At 41.6% G+C, this 24,627-nt stretch overlaps 1 protein-coding gene across 1 annotated transcript in view; it reads right to left on the reverse strand.

Annotated features, from left to right (window-relative positions):
* The window catches only part of COLQ (collagen like tail subunit of asymmetric acetylcholinesterase), a 145,661-nt gene that overhangs the window by 2,970 nt on the left and 118,064 nt on the right, over positions 1 to 24,627 (reverse strand). The window contains exons 14-15 of the mRNA XM_069729942.1: positions 15,849 to 15,954; positions 5,808 to 5,910 (exon numbers count right to left, since the gene is read on the reverse strand). Coding sequence (XP_069586043.1) covers positions 5,808 to 5,910; positions 15,849 to 15,954 — 209 coding nt within the window. The remainder of the gene's footprint in view (positions 1 to 5,807; positions 5,911 to 15,848; positions 15,955 to 24,627) is intronic.

The raw sequence follows: 24,627 nt of genomic DNA on the forward strand, positions 1-24,627 counted from the left end.
GACTTTAATTCCACTTCTATTCAATCCCTTTAAATGTATTTATATCGCACCATTGATTCCACGAACCGGGTCACTGGTGCCGTGACACATCCTTTTACGAATCGGCCCGGTTCGGAGTACCCCATGGTCCTAGCTGACGCTCCATAAGGCCATACTTACACGTTGCAGAACATTTCCATTGTAGATTTGATCACTAATCCACAAAGTCAACATGTGATACATTGTTGTGGATTTCACCCTACTCCATTACTAACCATGGAATAGGGTGAAATTCGCAAAGAACATTCACATAAGAATCGGCATGTTGCAGATTTGAAATCTGCACCAAACTTTCACTTTCGTGTTCATTTTTTTCCGTTATGGGTGAATAGGATTTTGAAAAACCCATTTACTGGTATTGTATTGTAAATTGCTGCAGTGTCCGCAACGTTTGAACTTGGCCTAAATGTTGTTTCAGATCTGGCCTCTTTAGGTGCCCAATTTTAGCCAATAAACTAGTTTCATTTCTGATTCTAACATTTCGATTTTCATGCCTTAGGTGAAAGCTACAAGGAGACCTCTCTGACCTTCAACCCAACTGGCATTACTGCTAAAGCAGGTCATGCTGATAAAGCAGCAAGAACCTAGTGCTAACTTGAATTCCCTTTTGTTTTTCACTAATACTTATACAGTGGGTGAAATATGTAATGGACATGTCACCAATTTTCTAAGTAAATATGTTTCTAAAGGTGCTATTGAGATGAAATTCTCACCAGATGTACCGTATATACTCGAGTATAAGCCGACCCCCCTAATTTTGCCACAAAAAAACTGGGAAAACTTAATTACTCGAGTATAAGCCTAGGGTGGGAAATGCAGCAGCTACCGGTAAATGTAAAAAGTAAAAATAGATACCAATAAAATTAAAATTAATTGAGACATCAGTGGGTCAAGTGTTTTTGAATATCCATATTGAATCAGGAGCCCCATATAATGCTCCATAAAGTTTATGATGGCCCCATAAGATGCTCAATATTAAAATATGCCCCATATAATCCTGCACAAATGTTGATTATGGCCCCATAAGATGCTCCATAAAGATATTTGCCCCATATAGTGCTGCATAAACGTTATGGCTCCATAAGAAACTCCATACAGACATTTGCCCCATACAATGCTGCACAAACGTTGATTATGGCCCAATAAGATGCTCCATACAGACACTTGCCCCATATAGTACTGCACAAACGTTGATTATGGCTCCATACAGACACTTGCCCCATATACAGTCATGGCCAAAATTTTTGAGAATGACACCAAAATTATATTTTCACATGATCTGCTGCCCTCTGGTTTTTATTAGTGTTTGTCTGATGTTTATATCACATACAGAAATATAACTGCAATCATATTATGAGTACCAATAGGTTATATTGACAGTTAGAATGAGTTAATGCAGCAAGTCAATATTTGCAGTGTTGACCCTTCTTCTTCAAGACCTCTGCAATTCTCCCTGGCATGCTCTCAGTCAACTTCTGGACCAAATCCTGACTGATAGCAGTCCATTCTTGCATAATCAATGCTTGCATTTTGCCAGAATTTGTTGGTTTTTGTTTGTCCACCCGTCTCTTGATGATTAACCACAAGTTCTCAATGGGATTAAGATCTGGGGAGTTTCCAGGCCATGGATCCAAAATCTCTATGTTTTGTTCCATGAGCCATTTAGTCATCACCTTTGCTTTATGGCAAGGTGCTCCATCATGCTGGAAAAGGCATTGTTGGGCGCCAAACTGCTCTTGGACGGTTGGGAGAAGTTGCTCTTGGAGGACATTCTGGTACCATTCTTTATTCATGGCTGTGTTTTTAGGCAAGACTGTGAGTGAGCCGATTCCCTTGGCTGAGAAGCAACCCCACACATGAATGGTTTCAGGATGCTTTACAGTTGGCATGAGACAAGACTGGTGGTAGCGCTCACCTCTTCTTCTCCGAATAAGCTGTTTTCCAGATGTCCCAAACAATCGAAAAGGGGATTCATCAGAGAAAATGACTTTGCCCCAGTCTTCAGCAGTCCACTCCCTGTACCTTTTGCAGAATATCAGTCGGTCCCTGATGTTTTTTCTGGAGAGAAGTGGCTTCTTTGCTGCCCTCCTTGAAACCAGGTCTTTGCTGCCATTCCTGAGCAAGCTCGGCACTGCTGGTAGTCCGATCCCGCAGCCGAAACAGTTTTAAGATACGGTCCTGGCGCTTGCTGGTCTTTCTTGGGCACCCTGGAGCAATTTTGACAACAATGGAAGCTCTCTCCTTGAAGTTCTTGATGATGCGATAGATTGTTGACTGAGGTGCAATCTTTGTAGCTGCGATACTCTTCCCTGTTAGGCCATTTTTGTGCAGTGCAATGATGGCTGCACGTGTTTCTTTAGAGATAACCATGGTTAACTGAAGAGAAACAATGATACCAAGCACCAGCCTCATTTTAAAGTGTCCAGTGATGTCATTCTTACTTATTCATGACTGATTGATCGCCAGCCCTGTCCTCATCAACACCCACGCCTGTGTTAATGGATCAATCACTAAAACGATGTTAGCTGCTCCTTTTAAGGCAGGGCTGCAATGATGTTGAAATGTGTTTTGGGGGTTAATGTTCATTTTCTGGGCAAATATTGACTTTGCAAGTACAGTAATTGCTGTTAAGCTGATCACTCTGACATTCAGGAGCATATGCAAATTGCCATTAGAAAAAATGAAGCAGTAGACTTTGGAAAAATTAATATTTGTCTCATTCTCAAAATTTTTGTCCATGACTGTAGTGCTGCACAAAAGTTGATTATGGCCCCATAAGATGCTCCATACAGACACTTGCCCCGTATAGTGCTGCACAAACATTGATTATGGCCCCATACAGACACTTGCCCCATATAGTGCTGCACAAACGTTATGGCCCCATAAGATGCTCAATACAGACACTTGCCCTATATGCTGTTGCTGCAATAAAAAAAATAAAAAATCACATACCTCTCCGTCGCTCAGGCCCCCGGCACTTTCAACATTCACCTGACTTCGTTTCGGTGCTGCTCCATCTTCAGCATCTTCAGCACTGACTTTCAGGCAGAGGGCACGCACTATCCACGTCATCGCGCCCTCTGATCTGAGCGTCACTGCAGAAGACGCTGAAGACGGCAGGTGAATATCACGCAGCGCTCCCCCTCCTCATTATACTCACCTGCTCCTGGCGCTGTGCAGTCCCTGCTTCCCCGGCGCCGCTGCTTCTTCCTGTACTGAGCGTTCACCGTTACCACTCATTACAGTAATGAATATTCGGCTCCACCCCTATGGGAGGGGGAGTCGCATATTCATTACTGTAATGAGCGGTACCATGTGACCACTCAGTACAGGAAGAAGCTGGGGCACCGGGGAGCCAGGGACCTGCAGGGACTGCGCCAGGAGCAGGTGAGCATAATTAGACAGGCCCCGCTCCCCCTCCCCTCCGACCCCTGGGTATGACTCGAATATAAGCCGGGAGGGGGATTTTCAGCCCAAAAAAATGGGCTGAAAATTTCAGCTTGTACTCGAGTATATACGGTAAGTAAGAACCCATCCAGTCCACACGGCAGAAAAGTCAAATCATAGATGTCCATAAATTAAGTTATATTTAAAAATGAGAAATTGCACAGGGAAAAAGTATTGAACACATGAAGAAAAAGAGGTGCAAAAAGCCATGGAAAGTGCTGGAACTAGCTCAAATCTACCAGTAATTAGAAAGCAATCCTGCCACTTAGTGAAAACGAATAACGTCTGGCTCAACTGATGGCCTATAAAATGGTGGCTCATTACCAAGATGCCACACAAGAATCTGATGATGGGTAAAAGCAGTGAACTGTGTGAAGACCCTTACAACCTTATTATTGTTGCAAAGCATACTGATGAAATTGATTACAGAAGAATTTGTAAACTACTGAAGATTCCAGTGAGCACCGTTTGGGATATAATCCGGAAGTGGAAAGAACATCAGTTTACCATAACCAGCCATAACCAGGTGCTCCCTGCAATATTTCAGACAGAGGAGTTAAAAGATCAGAAGAGTTGTCCAAGAGCCAAAGAGCTACAGAAAAACCTGGAATAAGCAGGTACAATTGTTTCAAAGAAAACTATGAGTAATGCACTCAACCTCCATGGCACGTGCGCACGCTCACCACGCAAGACTCCATTGCTGAACAAAAAGCATTTTCAAGGGTGTTTAAAGTTTGCTCAACAACCTTTAGACAAGCTTGTGAAATACTGGGCGAATATAGTCTCGTCAGACCAAAATTGAACTCTTTGGATGCCATAATACACACCATGTTTGGAAGCTAAAGGGCACTGCATGTCAAACCAAAAATACCATACGAACAGTGATGCTTGGAGGTGGGATCATCATGGTATGGGGCTATTTTCCAGCATACAGCACTGGCAAACTTCATATCATTGAAGGAAGGATGAATGGACAAATGTACTGAGACATTCTTGATATAAAAATCTACTGCCATTGACCAGAATGATGAAGATGAAACGAGGGTGTACATTTCAGCAAGATAATGATCTCAAACACACAGCCAAAGAAACTTTCAATTAGGGTAGTTTCAGAAAAAGAAAATAAAGCTGCTAGAATGGCCCAGCCAATAACCTGACCTGAATCCAATCAAAAATATATGGAAGGAACTAATGCTCAGAGTTCATAGAAGGTGCCCACGGGACTTTCAGGATTTGAAGAGTATTTGTGTGGAAGAATGGGCCAATATTCATACCTGAGCAATGCATGCAACTAATTTGTCCATACAGGAAGTGTCTGGAAGCTATCAGCACCAACAAAGACTTTTGTACAAAGTATTAATTACTGTATTTTCTGGCGTATAAGACTACTTTTTAATCCCTGAAAATCTTCTCAAAAGTCGGGTGTCGTCTTATACGCCAGGTGTCGTCTTATAGGGCAGATGCGGAGTAATCTGCGGTCGCCGCATATTGTGGGGGGAGCGGTCCCAATGACGAGGTGAGGGGGCGCCTCACCGGGAAGGTGTAAGTGAAGCAGAGGCAGAGAAGGAGATACTAGGATACAAGGGCGAGCCAGATGAGTGAAAGAGGAGTGTTTTTCTAGGCACGGCACCGCTCTCTCTCTTTTTTTGCATACCCCTGGCATCCCAGACGCTGACAGTTTGCTTCACTTACACCTTCCTGGTGAGGCGCTCCCTCACCTCGTCATCGGGACCACTCTCCCCCACTATATACGTCGACCGCAGATTGCTTTGCACCCACCCTATAAGACTACACCCGGCATATAAGACAACCCCTGACTTTTGAGAAGATTTTATATTTTAACTGGAAAAGTTGGGGGTCGTCTTATACGCCCAGTCGTCTTATACGCCGGAAAATACGGTATATGTCAGTAAACGTGTTCACTACTTGTTCCCTGTGTAATTTCTCCTCTGTGGATTGGATGGGTTGTTACTGACATCTCATGATAATTTCATGTCAAAAGCACCTTTAGAAAATATATTTAAGCATCTGATGATGGGTAAAATCAGTGTGACGTCTAAAGCATCAATCCAGATTAGCATAACATAGAGATCATAAAGTAGGGACTCTAAGAGGCTTGTCTCAAGTCAAATAGAATTCTTTTGCGATAGACATCAATTCAAATCACATAGGACTGCAACTTGACTGTGATTTGGCAGTTTGTTTTGTTGATTTTTACAGCAAAATCAAAGCTCTGAAACAGACATGTGACAGCAAGCTGTGCAAATCTTTATGGTTGCACAATTTGTGGACACAACATGTGGAAGTTTGGTTCTACATACCCTGGGAGATATGTTCTGCATGCTTGGTAGCCAAAATCTTTACCATCGCATTCCTCCACTCCTTCCTGCCGATAGCCATCCCCGCAGTATGCACGTTTACATTCTAGGAAGAAGAAACACATTATCATCACTACTCGTATTATCAGCAGATTGTTCAAGATCTGTAGTATAAAGTCTCAATTGACAAAAAATCGCTAAAGTTACATCCAGAAGTGCAGCCATATTACTGTTAGTTTCCGAGAAGTTAATTTATGCCATTATGACTGCATTTCTTAAAGTTATTTTTTCAAATATGGTCATCTAACAAAAAAAAGTCCATATTTCTGTAAGAATAATACTGTACAAGTCCAGCAAATTGCTTATTGCTTTAAAAGGAATCTGTCAGTAGGATAAACCCTCCTAATCCATCTATATGGGCATGTAGGTCATAGGAAGATGAATATAAAGATACCTTGATATCTGTGATCCGATGACTTATTTTAGAAAAATCCATGTTTTTCTTACAAGTAAACAATCTGTTAAGAACTATGGGTCGGACACTGATCTGCATGAGAATCTGCCAACAGAGCTCATTTTAAATGAAATGGGAATTTACCAGTGTGATATGCAATGGCCGCTCTTTGCTCTCTGATTTGCTAACATATAGGAAACTTTATTTTTTCATGGAAGTATTCATTAAAATGCACTTTTAGCTTCAAAAGAACAAGATGGATAATGAGCTGCAAGATATCTACAGTACCACTTATCGCCAATCCTAAAATGATCACCATTTACTTATGATTCCCTTGTGTCACTGGTGTCAGATGAGGAACTTCCAGACTTTATAGATAGTTGATTGCTGGATCAAACAAACTTAAATCAATTATCAAAGTCAATGAGGAATTCCTACTGTATGATAAAAATTTGAGAGTGGATGTATAAAGTTCAGAGTACGTTATAAGCCAAGAGTCTCTGCAGTGACACTTACATGTGATTGCAGTAATATATCACGCTGAGGGACAGTGTCGTTTGCAAATGTCATACGTATATAATTTCCTTGGTGACACCGATATCATACAGCTGGTTATTCATGGGTTGGTTATGGCTGATATCATTGCAAAGTTGTTCTAAGAGCTTTATTTTAGCAATAATCACTCCACTCACGCTTTATCTATTAACATTAACTAACGTTCATGACTAAACATGGCTGAGGGTTCTGTCTGTCGGTACCACCATGTCTCATATGGTGGACTTTCTGTAAAGTAGAACATAGAAGGCAAGAATGACTCCAAACCTTAACCCCTTAAGCCCCGAGGGTGGTTTGCACGTTAATGACCGGGCCAATTTTTACAATTCTGACCACTGTCCCTTTATGAGGTTATAACTCTGGAACGCTTCAACGGATCTTGGCGATTCTGACACTGTTTTCTCGTGACATATTGTACTTCATTTTAGTGGTAACATTTATTCGATATAACTTGCGTTTATTTGTGAAAAAAACGGAAATTTGGCGAAAATTTAGAAAATTTCGCAATTTTCCAACTTTAAATTTTTATGCCCTTAAATCACAGAGATATGTCACACAAAATACTTAATAAGTAACATTTCCCACATGTCTACTTTACATCAGCACAATTTTGGAACCAAAATGTTTTTTTGTTAGGGAGTTATAAGGGTTAAAAGTTGACCAGCAATTTCTCATTTTTACAACACCATTTTTTTTTAGGGACCACATCTCATTTGAAGTCATTTTGAGGGGTCTATATGATAGAAAATACCCAAGTGTGACACCATTCTAAAAACTGCACCCCTCAAGGTGCTCAAAACCACATTCAAGAAGTTTATTAACCCTTCAGGGGTTTCACAGGAATTTTTGGAATGTTTAAATAAAAATGAATATTTAACTTTTTTTCACACAAAATTTATTTCAGCTCCAATTTGTTTTATTTTACCAAGGGTAACAGGATAAAATGGATGCCAAACGTTGTTGTACAATCTGTACTGAGTATGCTGATACCCCATATGTGGGGGTAAACCACTGTTTGGGCGCATGGCAGAGCTCGGAAGGAAAGGAGCGCCATTTGACTTTTCAATGCAAAATTGACAGGAATTGAGATGGGACGCCATGTTGCGTTTGGAGAGCCCCTCATGTGCCTAAACATTGAAACCCCCCACAAGTGACACCATTTTGGAAAGTAGACACCCTAAGGAACTTATCTAGATGTGTGGTGACCACTTTGACCCACCAATTGCTTCACAGAAGTTTATAATGCAGAGCCGTAAAAATAAAAAATCATATTTTTTCACAAAAATGATCTTTTCGCCACCAATTTTTTATTTTCCCAAGGGTAAGAGAAGAAATTAGACCTCAAAAATTGTTGTCCAATTTGTCCTGAGTATGCTGATACCCCATATATGGGTGTAAACCATTTATTTGGGCGTATGGCAGAGCTCGGAAGGGAAGGAGCGCCATTTTACTTTTCAATGCAAAATTGACTGGAATTGAGATGGGATGCCATGTTGCGTTTGGAGAGCCCCTGATGTGCCTAAACATTGAAATTCCCACAAGTGACACCATTTTGGAAAGTAGACCCCTTAACGAACTTATCTAGAGGTGTGGTGAGCACTTTGACCCAACAAGTGCTTCACAGAAGTTTATAATGCAGAGCCGTAAAAATAAAAAATCATATTTTTTCACAAAAATGATCTTTTCGCCACCAATTTTTTATTTTCCCAAGGGTAAGAGAAGAAATTAGACCACAAAAGTTGTTGTGCAATTTGTCCTGAGTGCGACGATACCCCATATGTGGGGGTAAACCACTTTTTGGGCACATAGCAGAGCTCGGAAGGGAAGGAGCGCCATTTGACTTTTCAATGCAAAATTGACTGGAATTAAGATGGGACGCCATGTTGGTTTGGAGAGCCCCTGATGTGCCTAAACATTAAAACCCCCCACAAGTGACACGATTTTGGAAACTAGACCCCCTAAGGAACTTACCTAGATGTGTTTTGAGAGCTTTGAACCCCCAAGTGTTTCACTACAGTTTATAACGCAGAGCCGTTAAAATAATTTTTTTTTTTTTGGCAAAAATTATTTTTTAGCCCCCAGTTTTGTATTTTCACAAGGGTAACAGAATAAATTGGACCCCAAAAGTTGTTGTCCAATTTGTCCTGAGTACGCTGATACCCCATATGTGGGGAAGAACCACTGTTTGGGCGCATGGCAGAGCGCGGGAGGGAAGGATCGCCATTTGGAATGCAGACTTAGATGGATTGGTCTGCAGGCATCACGTTGCATTTGCAGAGCCCCTGATGTACCCAAACAGTACAAACCCCCCACAAGTGACCTCATATTGGAAACTAGACCTCCCACGGAACTTATCTAGATGTGTTGTGAAAACTTTGAACCCCCAAGTGTTTCACTACAGTTTACAACGCAGAGCCGTGAAAATAAAAAAATCCTTTTTTTTTCCCCACAAAAATGATTTTTAGCCCCCCAAATTTTTATTTTCCCAAGGATAACAAGAGAACTTGGACCCAAAAAGTTGTTGTCCAATTTGTCTCGAGTACGATGATACCCCATATGTTGGGGTAAACCCCTGTTTGGGCGCACGGGAGAGCTCGGAAGTGAAGGAGCACTGTTTTACTTTTTCAATGCAGAATTGGCTGGAATTGAGATCGGACGCCATGTCGCGTTTGGAGAGCCCCTGATGTGCCTAAACAGGGGAAACCCCCCAATTATAAATGAAACCCTAATCCAAACGCACCCCTAACCCTAATCCCAACTGTAACCCTAACCACACACCTAACCCTGACACACCCCTAATTCTAATCCCAACCCTAATCCCAACCGTAAATGTAATCCAAACCCTAACCCTAGCCCTAACCCTAGCTCTAACCCTAGCCCTAACCCTAACCCTAGCCCTAATGGGAAAATGGAAATAAATACTTTTTTTTTAATTTTATTATTTTTCCCTAAGGCTAGGTTCACATTGCGTTAGGGAAATCCGTTTAGCGCTAGCGGATTGCGCTAACGCAATGTCTTTTTAGGTGTCGTGTTTAGTGGTCGCATTAACGTCCCCGCTCTGGAAGATCGGGGATCAGGCCTCGGGCGCGCCGCGGACGCTGCAAGCAGCGTCCGAGGCGCGCCACAAAAGAACAGCACCTTGCTAGCGCGAGCTGAAAATGGCACGCTCTAGCGATGCACTACACCCAAAAATCACATTGCTGTCAATGGGTGTGCTAACGGACCCGTTGCACGGCGTTAATTGTGACATTTTCGCCGTGCAATGCTGTCCGTTAGCGTTAACCCATTAACGCAATGTGAACCTAGCCTAACTAAGGGGGTGATGAAGGGGGGTTTGATTTACTTTTATAGCGTTTTTATATCGGATTTTTATGATTGGCAGCCGTCACACACTAAAAGACGCTTTTTATAGCAAAAAAGTTTTTGCGTCTCCACATTTTGAGACCTATAATTTTTTCATATTTTGGTCCACAGAGTCATGTGAGGTCTTGTTTTTTGCGGGACGAGTTGACATTTTTATCGGTAACATTTTCGGACACGTGACAGTTTTTGATCGCTTTTTATTCCGATTTTTTGTGAGGCAGAATGACCAAAAACCAGCTATTCATGAATTTCTTTTGGGGTAGGCGTTTATACCGTTCCGCGTTTGGTAAAATTGATGAAGCAGTTTTATTCTTCGGGTCAGTACGATTACAGCGATACCTCATTTATATCATTGTTTTTATGTTTTGGCGCTTTTATACGATAAAAGCTATTTTATAGAAAAAATAATTATTTTGGCATCGCTTTATTCTGAGGACTATAACTTTTTTATTTTTTTGGTTATGATGCTATATGGCGGCTCCTTTTTTGCGGGACAAGATGACGTTTTCAGTAGTACCATGGTTATTTATATCCGTCTTTTTGATCGCGTGTTATTCCACTTTTTGTTCAGCGTTATGATAATAAAGCGTTGTTTTTTGGCTCTTTTTTTTTCTTTTTTTTCTTACGGTGTTCACTGAAGGGGTTAACTAGTGGGCCAGTTTTATAGGTCGGGTTGTTACGGACGCGGCGATACTAAATATGTGTACTTTTATTGTTTTTTGTTTTTTTTTTTAGATAAAGAAATGTATTTATGGGAATAATATTTTTTTTTTTTCTTCTTTATTTAGGAATTTTTTTTTTTATTTTTTTTTACACGTGTGGAAATTTTTTTTTTTTACTTTTTCACTTTGTCCCAGGGGGGGACATCACAGATCACCGATCTGACAGTTTGCACAGCACTCTGTCAGATCGGTAATCTGACATACAGCCGGGCAGGATTAGAGCTGCAGCTGCAGCCTGATCCTGACCCAGAAGTGCTCCCTGCAGGACCCGGATGCAGCCCCGACGCCATTTTGGATCCGGGGACTGCAGGGAGAAGACGCTCGGTACACGGTGAGCACATCACCTTGTACCGATCGTCTCAGGGAAGCCCGCAGGGAGCCCCCTCCTTGCGCGATGCTTCCCTGCACCGCCGGCACACCGCGATTATCTTTGATCGCGGTGTGCCGGGGGTTAATGTGCCGGGAGCAGTCCGTGACCGCTCCTGGTACATAGTGCCGGATATCAGCTGCGATAGACAGCTGACACCCGGCCGCGATCGGCCCCGCTCCCCCCGTGAGCGCGGTCGATCGCATATGATGTACTATCCCGTCACTGGGAATTAAGTCCCAGGTCACCTGGACGGGATAGTACGTCATATGGGATTAAGGGGTTAATATTTTTAATATCCATAAATTCACCAAGCAAACACTTACAAAAACATCTCATTACTATGTAATAGTAGGATCTGAATGTAAGGACAGGCAATCTATAGATTAATGCTATTCTTAGCACTTGCTACAAAAAGCCAATATTAAAGTGGAATTACCAATACATCACCTATAAATACATATAATGCCAAGTAGAAATGGCATTCCTATTGGAGCTGAATTTAACTACCACAATTCAAATGATCACTCAAATTTGGCTGGGAAATTCAGTTTGCATCAAATTTAATTGATTTGAATCAAATAAGCCCAAATGACATAATAATGTTAATTGTGCTCTGAGATCTTCCTATCATGCCAGTTTCACTCGTCCTGATATTTCCGGTACCGGCAAAGACGGTACCGGAGATGTCCGTGTGATATATCAGTGTGGCACACATGTGGCAAATGTGTGCCGCCCGTGTGCCGCATCAGAACCACACGGACGGCCGCCGGGAAGCAGCGCTACAGTAAGCGCTGTTCCCCTGCTTGTGGTGCTGAAGCCGGCTGTTATCCGTTCTCTCCTGTTCGGCGGGCAGCATCGCGAGCAGAGGAGAATGAATGAAAGAAAAACTCGGTGTGGGGTCCCACCTGTATTTTACAACCAACCTGGCAAAACTCACAGGTGCAGGCTGCTATTCTTAGGCTGGTAAGGGGCCATGGATATGGGCCCCCCAGCCTAAAAAAGCAGCCCGCAGCTGCCCACAAAAAGCGCATCTATTAGATGTGCCAATTCTGGACCTTTTCCCAGTTCTATCCACTTGCCCTGTAGTGTTGGCAAGTGGAGTAATAAGGGGTTAATGTTACCTTACTATTGTAAGGTGACATTAAGCCAGCTTAGCAATGGAGAGGTGCCAATAAGACATCTATCCTTTACTAATCCTATAGCTGTTAAAGGGTTAATCAAACACACCACACAGTTAGAAAAAAGTCTTTTAATGAAATAAAACAATATACACATTTTTTCCATCTTTGTTACTGTGCCATTCCAAGCAAAGCAATCGCTCTCCTGGAAAAAAAAGTAAAAAAAAAAAAAGTAAAAAAAAAAAAACAACAATACACCATACCTGTTCGTTGTACAGTCAGTCCCACGCAGTAATCCATATCTAGGGGAAATTACAGTTTACAACCGGCAGCGCTGGTAATGCCACCTTTCCTGGCTGTAAACTACTGGTGAATGAATGAAACGCTGGGAGCTGAGCTTTGGTGAATAGCGGTGACGTCACCGAAGCCATGCTCCCTGCCGGCCTGAACTAAAATGAACTCATCAGCGTGGGAAAAATCAGCTGGCACAGCAGGAGACAATGGATGAAAGCCAGGTTAAGCACTACATGCAGGGGAACAGCGGCTTACAGTAGCGCTGCTTCCCCCGCGGCCATCCGTGCGCACGGAGGATAGTGTACACTGTTCTCCGAGTGCACATGTGCGGGACGTTTGGCAGGAGGTTTGGCAGGCCGTGTGTCCAGGTAAAAATGGACACGCCTGCGTGTTTTGCACACGGACACACGGTATGTCAAAACATGCTGACATCTGCATAGACCCAATCATTTGAATGGGACTACGTGTATCAGTGTCTCTGGTATGTGAGAAAACTGTCACCAAACGTACCGGAGGCACTGATGTGTGAAACCGGCCCCACAAAGTATAATAAGGTAATGGGCCATGAAGGTGCTAAAAAACAATAATTTATCATACACTTCTACCCTTCACCTATCTTTGATTCTGTATCCGATCCTCCGTTGTGGCGCTCGTCTCTTCTTTACTCTTCACTGGTGCCAGCAACGCCCTTTCGATTTTGGCTAGTCCTCGATGCACATTGTAACATCATGATGTGCACCATGCCATGGGACTGTTTCACTGGCAGCGAAGAGGAGACTGGCACTTGAGTACATAGCAAAGCCCTAAGGAAGCTAGAGGAGAGCCGCTGAGAAGCTGTAGTAGCAGGAACAGGTGAGGTGCTCAGTGAGTATGATAATGTACTGTTTATTCACCCTGTTCCAGCTGACATGAATCCAGCAAAATTTGTACAAATCAAATATCCAATTCATTTTGAACCAACTCGATTATTTCAAATTATTATACATAATAGTTTCTCAAAACATTTTTTTTACATGGCCAAAGCAATGTGTTACCTTTGCTTTACCAGCTGTGGTTCAAGTCCAAAAAAACCTAAAAATTTTGTTTAACTTACGTCTCCTTTGTCTCCTGAAAATACTAAAACATTATAAAAGAAGCCCAAACCAGAAATTGGCGAGGTCAAAGATACATCTCATGGTAATTATCATCAAAACTGCCTCCTCAGAGGAACCTCACCAATAACTAAGGGGTTTCACTCTTTAACAGGCACTTATAAACACCATCTAATATAAACTGCTCAACAATGAAAAGTCATGGAATGATATAAATTGCAGGATGGACAGACATGTTAAAGATATGGAAATGATAGAAAAATGGAAACAACATTTTCAAAACCTTTTGATTTATTCAGTTATCAAGTATGAGCACCATGTGCAGAAATACATGCACTTACACACCATCACATAACATTAATCAGGTTATTATTCGCTGTCTGAGACATGTTCCACCACACTAAATGCATTCGGACACGTAAATCATCAAGATCTGCTGATGGCAGCTCCCTTTGCAATTGCCGACCAATGGCAGCCCAGATGAACTTGACAAGACACAAGTCTGAATAAGTTGCAAACCATTGTAGTGCATGTAGGCCATAATGTATACTCACAGTAGCATAAACAACATGGTGACTGATGTTGAGTTCAGAAACAGCTCCTGGGACACTTTTAAGAAGTCGTTGTACCACTAGTTCCACAAATGATCAAATGATCAATTCTATCTTGCACGCGAAATTGGATGTCACATACCTAAGGCATCAAACAATATCTACATCAATTATCAGAAGATGCTTGCATAATATTGGGTTATGAGCCAGATTACCATCTACAGGTGTTCCATTGACCTCATTGACAGCAACTAAGGTGTGTAAGAGTGTATATTTCTATGCATGCCTCAGATGCTGAATACATTGAGATGTTTTGAAAATTTTGTGTCCATTTTTCATCATTTACATATCATTAATGTGTATATCCATCCATTGATTTCCATAACTCCATGACTTTTCCTTCTTGGTCTTGCAATTTCAATGTTGGGTATTTTTTATGTATTTTAGACAGGTTTTTCATCACTTCCTTTTTAACCTATATGTGGCCCATGCATGCAGTAAAAAAAAAAAAGCATATACACACTTATGGATTCTCCGCCACTCCACCATCCTGATGATTTGATTGGTCCCTCTCCGATCTCATCTCTTATTCCAGCATTGTTAGCACATTACCATTTCAGCCAATCAGAGGCTGCAGTGTGCAACCAACATGTCTCCATGTGTCAATTGATTGATTGATTGATTGAGAGATCATGCACCGACATCAGAAGAAAAGTACAAACAAGCTTAGGACTTTGAATCTTTCTGTAGCTCTAGATGATTGGGAGCTGGCCATGTCCTTGACTTATTCTGCCACCATGTCCATGGCTCTTCATGAGTCTTATTTTAAGCTTATCTCTAGGTGGTATTATTCACCGTCTCACTTAGCATTTATTAATCCTTCCAATTCCCCTCTCTGCTGGAGGGCTTATGGACATTATGGTAGCCTTTCTTATTTGTTTTGGTTTTGTCCACATATTAGACCTTTTGGGATGAAATCTCTTCTCTTATTTCTATTATAGTAAAACGTTCGGATTATTCTCTGTCTCCTCAGTTGGCCCTGCTCTCGTTGAATGCAGATCAATTGACTCCACCTTTTAGGAAACTTGTTATACATCTGCTTTTAGTTTCTAAGAATGCTATTGCTTTTATTTGTAAATCTTCTAAAGTACCCTCTTCACAAGAAATTATTGACAAACTGGCTTTGCATAAATCCTATGAACAAAAATTGGTGTTACTGAATGTGTGAACGTGGCCTAAAAGTCATATCGAGTTGTTATACGAGTCCCCCACCTAGGACTTACCCTTGCGATAATTTTCCAGGCGGGGAAATGTACAGCTCTCCAATGTGATCATCATTGAAGCAACATCCTTAAAATAAGTGGTCTTTACTGGGAAATATTTTTATAGATTTGTCTCTGTATCATCGACCTACTGCCTTTTTGTCTGATGACATTTTTGTGGATGTTTGTTATACAAGGTATAATTACAATTAAAAATAGAGCAACCAAATCCATATTCTGTCTTAGCTTACTCAATGCATTTACCTATACAGCTGTCAGTGACGATCCTATTGCCATCATCACATTCCTCTCCTGGCTGGATGGTACCATCCCCACACGTGCCACTGGCATCTGATAGCGTAGACGTTAGCTGAAAATACATTGCAAATACAGGACAATAACCAGAAATTCCTATTACATTACAACCTATTAAGGCTTTACAGCTGTACAGTTCAACAATATACCATAATGAAAATATAAAAACGTTAATTTATTGTAAATAAAAAAATATAACTTCATTTAAGAATTAGTTAGGACTTTTATCTTTTGCTGAGAAGTATAATTTCACTCTAAAGTGAAGTATATGGTTCAGCGGCGCTAGTAGTTAAAAGATTTTTAGATGCAGCAAATCTGGACAATAACCACAGGTTTGTCAAGTGGGTATGTATAGGAAGATTTGAGAAAAAAATATGGAAATCCAGCTCCGGGATGTAAAATATAAAAAAATTCTTTATTCAAACATTTAAAAATTGGAACAAGGGCTTGCAAATGACCAGCAGAATAGTTAGGGAGCATCCATAGATGACTAAACGCGTTTCGAACAACTGTTGTGTCCTTAGTCTTCAGTACAAAAGTGAGAGATCCACGCCTTCTTTAACCCCTTAGTGACAGAGCCAATTTGGTGCTTAATGACCGGGCCAATTTTTACAATTCTGACCACTGTCACTTTATGAGGTTATAACTCTGGAACACTTTAACGGATCCTGCTAATTCTGAGACTGTTTTTTCGTTACATATTGTACTTCATGTTAGTGGTAACATTTCTTCGATATTACTTGCGATTATTTATGAAAAAAACGGAAATATGGCAAAAAAATTTTAAATTTAGCAATTTTCAAACTTTGTATTTTTATGCCCTTAAATCAGAGAGCTATGTCATGAAAAATAGTTAATAAATAACATTTCCCACATGTCTACTTTACATTAGCACAATTTTGGAAACAACATTATTTTGTTAGGGAGTTATAAGAGTTGACCAGCAATTTCTCATTTTTACAACACCATTTTTTTTTAGGGACCACATCACATTTGAAGTCATTTTGAGGGGTGTATATGATAAAAAATAACCAAGTGTGACACCATTCTAAAAACTGCACCCCTCAAGGTGCTCAAAACCACATTCAAGAAGTTTATTAACCCTTTACGTGCTTCACAGGAACTGAAACAATGTGGAAGGAAAAAATGAACATTTAACATTTTTTTGCAAACATTTTACTTCAGAACCATTTTTTTTATTTTCACAAGTGTAAAAGCAGAAATTTAACCATAAATTTTGTTGTGCAATTTCTCCTGAATACGCCGATATGGGGGTAAACCACTGTTTGGGCGCACCGCAGAGCTTGGAAGTGAAGGAGCGCCGTTTGACTTTTTGAATGCAGAATTAGCTGGAATTGAGATCGGACGCCATGTCACGTTTAGAGAGCCCCTAATGTGCCTAAAAAGTGGAAACCCCCCACAAGTGACACCATTTTGGAAACTAGATCCCCCATGGAGCTTATCTAGATGTGTGGTGAGAACTTTGAATGCCCAAGTGCTTCACAGAAGTTTATAATTCAGAGTCGTGAAAATAAAAATAAAAAATTTTACACAAAAAAGATTTTTAGCCCCCAAGTTTTTATTTTCACAAGGGAACAAGAGAAATTGGACCCAAAAAGTTGTTGTCCAATTTGTCCTGAGTATGCTGATACCCCATATGTGGGGGTAAACCACTGTTTGTGTGCACGGCAGAGCTCGGAAGGGAAGAAGAGCCATTTTGGAATGCAGACTTTGATAGAATGGTCTGCGGGCGTTATGTTGCGTTTGCAGAGCCCCTGATGTACCTAAACAGTAGAAACCCCCCACAAGTGACCCCATTTTGGAAACTAGACCCCCCAAGGAACTTATCTAGATGTGTGGTGAGAACTTTGAAAGCCCAAGTGCTTCACAGAAGTTTGTAATGCAGAGTCTTGAAAATAAAAAATATATATATATATATATTTTTTTACGCAAAAAAGATTTTTAGCCCCCAAGTTTTTATTTTAACAAGGGTAACAGGAGAAATTGGACCCCAAAAGTTGTTGTCCAATTTGTCCTGAGTATGTTGGTACCCCATATATGGGGGTAAACCACTGTTTGGGCACACGGCAGAGCTTGGAAGGGAAGGAGCGCCGTTTTGGAATGCAGACTTTGATAGAATGGTCTGCGGGCGTTATGTTGCATTTGCAGAGCCCCTGATGTACCTAACCAGTAGAAACCCCCCACAAGTGACCCCATTTTGGAAACTAGACCCCCCAAGGAACTTATCTAGATGTGTGGTGAGAACTTTGAATGCCCAAGTGCTTCACAGAAGTTTATAATGCAGAGTCGTGAAAATAAAAAATAGAGAAATTGTACCCCAAAAGTTGTTGTCCAATTTATTCCGAGTACGCTGATGCCCCATATGTGAGGGTAAACCACTGTTTGGGCGCATGGCAGAGCTCAGAAGGGAGGGAGCACCATTTGACTTTTTGAGCGCAAAATTGGCTGTCGTGTTTGGAGACCCTATGATGTACCTAAACAGTGGAATCCCCCCAATTCTAACTCCAACCCTAACCTCAACACACTCCTAACCCTAATCCCAACCCGATCCATAATCCTAATCACAACCCTAACGATAATCACATCCCTAACCCCAAAACAACCCTAATCTCAACCCTAACCTCAAACCTAACCCTAATCCCAATACACCCCTAACTCTAATCCCAACCCTAACCTTAAACCTAATCCCAAACCTAACCATAATCCCAAACGTAACCCTAATGCCAACCCTAACCCTAATACCAACCCTAATCCAAACCCTAACCCTAATCCCAACTCTAACCCTAACTTTAACCGCAACCCTAGCCCTAACTTTAGCCCCAACCCTAGTCCTAACTTTAGCCCCAACCCTAACCCTAGCCCTAACCCTAACTTTAGCCCCAACCCTAACCCTAGCCCTAACTTTAGCCCCAACCCTAACCCTAGCTCTAACCCTAATTTTAGCCCCAACCCTAGCCCTAACCCTAACTTTAGCCCTAGCTCTAACCCTAACCCTAAATTTAGCCCCAACCCTACCCCTAAATTTGACCCTAACCCTAGCCCTAACTTTAGCCCCAACCCTAACCCTAAGGCTACTTTCACACTTGCGTCATGTGGTATCCGTCGCAATCCGTCATTTTGGACAAAAAACGGATCCTGCAAATGTGCCCGCAGGATGCCTTTTTTGCCCATAGACTTGTATTGCCGATGGATGGCCACACGTCGCGTCCGTCGTGCACTGGATCGGTTGTGTTTTGGCAGACTGTCGTCACAAAAAAAGAGTTCAATATAACCTTTTTTTGTACGTCGTGTCTGCCATTTCCGACCACGCATGCGTGGCCGTAACTCTGCCCCCTCCTCCCCAGGACATAGACTGGGCAGCGGATGCATTGAAAAACTGCATCCGCTGCCCACGTTGTGCATAATTTTCACAACGTGCATCGGTATGTCGGGCCGACGCATTGCAACGGCCCCTAACCGGCACAAGTGTGAAAGAAGCCTAACCCTAGCCCTAACCCTAAATTTAGCCCCAACCCTAACCCTAAATTTAGCACCAACCCTAACCCTAAATTTAGCCCCAACCCTAACCCTAAATTTAGCCCCAACCCTAACCCTAACCCTAATTTTAGCCCGAACTCCTCTCTCCTGCCGGTCGGCAGATGGTGGGCGCACTACGCATGCGCCCGCCATTTTCTTTCCCGATGAAGAAGTCGGAGGGGGCAGGAGGGGACGCAGGAGGACCCAGGAACACCGATAACTATGATAGGGTCCCCGAATCCCCCTATTTCTCTGTCCTCTGATGTGCAATCACATCAGAGGACAGAGAATGACAGATCGCTCTTTTATTTTTATTTTTTTTGCAACCGCCGGTAAACAGTTAATTACCAGCGATCGCAAAACAGGGGTCGGTAAAAACCGACCCCGATCATGTTCTTTGGGGTCTCGGGTACCCCCGGCAGCCGAGACCCCAAAGATCCTCCGAGTGCCGGCCAGTGGCGCCCGCCATTTTTTGGCTGGAAAAAGATGGCGGCGCCCATCGGGAGCCACGGGGAGCAGCGGGGGAGACAGGTGAGTATCGGGGGCTATCGGGGACCCCATTTATCTGTCCTCTGATGTGCGATCACATCGGAGGACAGAGAAATTAAAAGGGAAATCACGGTTTTGTTTTTTTTGCGAACGCCGGAAAACGGTTATTTACCGGCAATCGCAACCCGGGGGTCAGTAAAAAAAAAACCCCCGAATCATGTTCACTGGGGTCTCGGCTACCCCCCGAGACCCCAGAGAAAATCCGACTCTGTGGGGCGCTATTCACTTTTCCGTCACTTTTTAATTAACGGCGCTGTAGTTTAAGTACCCTTAACTGCCGCCAATAAAAGGCGTATCGGCGGTCGTTAAGGGGTTAAAGCTGTACCCAGCAGGTGGAAGATAATTAGCAGACCACATGTGAAAATTGCTAAAAAACAATTAGTCAAATAAACAAAAAATGTGAAAGAAACAATACAAACACAGATGGAATAAATCTACACATGAAGAAGGAAAATAGAAACAACAATATGATTATAATTAATAATATAACATCATTTCTTTTCTGAGATTCAGTCCCAAAGGTGCCCTGGTATTAAGAGAAATAATCCAAAAGGCTTCTCTGTCGCGCAATTTTCTCTCTCTATCCCCACCTCGTATGTTTTTATAAATTTGTCCTATTGCAAAAACTCTCAAAGATGAGGTTTGTCCATTATGAATTTTTATAAAATGATTAGATGCGTTAGACACATGCCGAATGGTGGGTTGTACAACATCATACAAATGCTAACGGAATCTGTCCTTAAGTTTTCTTATGGTAGAGCCAACATGAAGCAGTTCACAATCTACACATTCAATAATATAAACTACATAATCTGAATTTCAGTTTAAAAAACTTTTTATAAAAGCATTTTTTTGTTTTTTTGGCACAGAAAAAAGTTGCAGTTTTTTTTGTATAGGAACAGGTTTTGCAAGGATATGATCCATGGGTATAACCAAAGGACTGAAAAAAACCCAAAGGGTTTTTTTCAGTCCTTTGGTTATACCTATTAATTATACCATGTACGTATTATTTTTTGGTGATTACAAGGATATGATCCAGATTTTAAAAAAAACTTTTCTAGATAACCAATTTGAAAAACTCTTGGATGCATTGGATTGTAAAAAACTTGGAGAAAGTGAGTTACCCAAAGTGGGCGCTCTCCTAGAAACTATTTTCACACCATTTTCAAGAACTGAATCCATTACCAAGTCGTCTCGCAAAATATTTAGATTGCAGAGAATGATTTCCGATATGGATTTAAAATGAGTGCTGTAAGTACTAAAACATCTTGTTCACAATATGTATTTTTTACAATTTGTCGTGCTTTATTTGTAGTATTATCACAGCTGTGTGAAGTGTCAGATATGCTGCCTATAAGCTCTGATCCTTGTTTGTTACCAGCTATATTAAAGGCTCTTTCGATAGCCCATTTCGGATATCTTATGTTGGTAAGACGTCTGCGGATAATATATTTTTCCTGACTGAAAGCGGATTCTTCACTGCAATTTCTCCTTGCTCTAATTGCCTCACCTACAGGGATAGATTGAATAGTGTGAGGATGATGAAAGCTGTCTGCGTGTAAAATGGTGTTGCCTGCGGTTTGTTTGTGATAAGTGTGAGTTCTAATTGTTTCACATGGAATCCCCGAGAGACTTAAATCTAAAAAATTAATGCATTCATGGTTCCTCGTGTATGTGAATTTTAAATTAAAGGGATTATTGCTGATATAAAAACTAAATGCGTATATGGAGAAAAAATCTCCTTCCCAAACTAACAACAGATCACCTATAAACCTGGAATACCATTTAATATGGTTAAAAAATGGATTACCAACACTAAAAATATAATTTTCTTCCCACCATGACATAACCAAATTAGCTACTGAGGGGAAAATTTTGCCCGCATTGAAACTCCATTTGATTGTAAAAAAAAAACTTGTGATCTTGTGATCAAACAAAAAATTATTGTGAGAAAGTAAAAATGCAAGTACTGAAATAATGTATGATTGGAGATCATGAGAAGAATTGCTGTATTTACATAAGTGGAACTGTACCGCATGTAAGGCTGCTTTATGGGGTATAGACGTATAGAGAGCAATTAGGTCACAGGTGAGCCGTGACCATTGAGGATCCCATGTAACATCATGAAACATTCCAAGAACATCCCGCAAATCCTTGAGATAACCAGGTACTCGTTAGGGTAGTGGCTGTAAAATAGTATCAAGCCACTCCCCCAAATGTTCACTATACGAGCCTATACCAGAAATTATAAGGCGCATTGGAGGAGGAAAGCCTGTTTATGTGTTTTAGCTAAGGCATGCAAAATTGGGATTTTGGGGTTGTCTGTACAAATATATTCTGCCTGTTGTTTGGTGAAAAATCCCCAGCTAACACCATTATTCACAATGCATTTGATAAGTGATGAAAATTCCAAAGTTGGATCAGATTTCAAAAGAGTATATACATCGCTTTCAGATAACATATCATGAATAGCCTTGAAATCATCAGATCTATTTATTACGACCACTGAGCCACCTTTGTCTGACATTCTGATAACAATATCAGGATTATTTCTGATTTTTTCAAGAGATTCACGTTCTGACCTAGACAAATTAAATTTACGGGAACAAACATCTGATTTCAATGTAAGATTACGAATTTCTTTTTCTACAAATTCTTGAAAACGGTCCATGGCTTCAGTCCTAGTATGGACTGGATAGAATAGAGGATTTTTCGTTTTAAATAAAGAAACATTGTAGGTTTGTTCCTTTAAAACTAAGGTAAACTAAGAGCTTGGACTTCCCTATTTTTCTCAAAAAAATGTTTCTTAACAGTTATGTCCTGTACAAATTTGTTGATGTCTTTTAATGTTGAAAAAATGTCAAGTCCAGTATTGGTAGGATCAAAATTGAGACCTTTGGGTTAGAAGTTTTATTTCCACCTCAGAGAATACCACGGAATAAAGATTGACAACATCTAGTGAGGCGTCCTGTTTTTGCTTCTCAGACGATTCTGGGAAATCGAGGGAGTGCTTGTGGTGTTTTCTCCCACTCCTCCTGATGCGTTTTTTTGGAACGTTTTTTGAATAACCATAATTGTTTTGTTTAGTTTTATGATAATACCGCACTTGGGATTTAGAACCAGGTGTCACTTGATGAGTATCGGCATCATAATTAGATGAGCCTAAAGAAGCATCTGAGGATTCAGGATCCGAAGAAGAAAAGGTCACTTGGTTTCGACGTGTGGCAGAAAACGTGCGGTCACGTTTTTGTAAAATTGATCTAGGTGTTGTCGGATATTTCTCCCATCTGCCCCACTCGTAAACCTGGTTGTTTTTGTAATCAAAAACATCCCTATTGAATTTACGTTTCTTGATGGTTATAATAGACTCTTCCAAAGTATGTAATTATTTTTAGTAATTTTCACATGTGGTCTGCTAATTATCTTCCACCTGCTGGGTACAGCTTTAAAGAAGGCGTGGATCTCTGACTTTTGTACTGAAGACTAAGAAACACAACAGTTGTTCGAAATGCGTTTAGTCATCTATGGCTGCTCCTTAACTATTTTGCTGGTCATTTGCAAGCCCTTGATCCAATTTTTAAATGTTTGAATATAGAATTTTTTTATATTTTACATCCTGAAGCTGGATTTCCATATTTTTTTCTCAAATTTTCTACGTCCTGGCAGAGAGATAATTTCCGTGCTTGGATGATACCACCACAGCGATTCAACTTCTAATGGGTGAACTGAAATAACTTTTTCTGCATATGTATAGGAAGATAGTAGATTTGCACAAAAGAAAAAAACAGGAAAAAAAACTGGGGAAAGAATAGGATGTTTACTGCAAGTAGTCTGATGGGGTGCCACAATATCCAGGAGCAGTGGCGTATCTAGGGGGGGGCAGCCGGGGCATTTGCCCCGGGCGCAGCTGGCAGGGGGGCGCAGTCGGGCCACCTAACGTGGCGGTCCGTAGTGTCTCCCCCAGCAGCTGCATTCTGCCGTCCCCCGGACTGGGAGTCAGCTGTTCTCTGTGCCGACTGTCAAGCTGACAGCCGGCACAGAGAAGCTGCAGCGTGCCGGCTCCCAGTATTCAATTGTACTCGTATCTTAGACAAGAGTACAATTGAAGATCTGACTGCAGGGCAGCGTCTAAACTGGAGTTGATTTCTTGAGGGGGAGGAGTCGATTGCAGGAAGCTGCTGGTGGAGAAGAGAATCCGGAAATGAGGAGCTGCAGCATGGAGCCGTGCGAAGAGAGGACCAAGGGGCTGCAGCATGGAGCCATGTGAGGAGAGGAGCTGCATCATGGTGGACCCAGGGTACAAGGGAATGAGGACGCATTTGGAATAGGGGCTGATGAGACGCTGTGTGGGGAATGGGGGCTGATGAGACGCTGTGTGGGGAATGGGGGAATGATGAGGAGCTGTCTGGGGAATGGGGGCTGATGAGACGCTGTGTGGGGAATGGGGAGATGATGAGACGCTGTGTGGGGAATGGGGAGATGATGAGATGCTGTGTGGGGAATGGGGAGATGATGAGACGCTGTGTGGGGAATAGGGGAGATGATGAGACGCTGTGTGGGGAATGGGGAGATGATGAGATGCTGTGTGGGGAATGGGGAGATGATGAGACGCTGTGTGGGGAATGGGGAGATGATGAGACGC

This window comes from Ranitomeya imitator, chromosome 6, assembly GCF_032444005.1.
Source record: "Ranitomeya imitator isolate aRanImi1 chromosome 6, aRanImi1.pri, whole genome shotgun sequence".
NCBI classification, from domain to species: domain Eukaryota; kingdom Metazoa; phylum Chordata; class Amphibia; order Anura; family Dendrobatidae; genus Ranitomeya; species Ranitomeya imitator.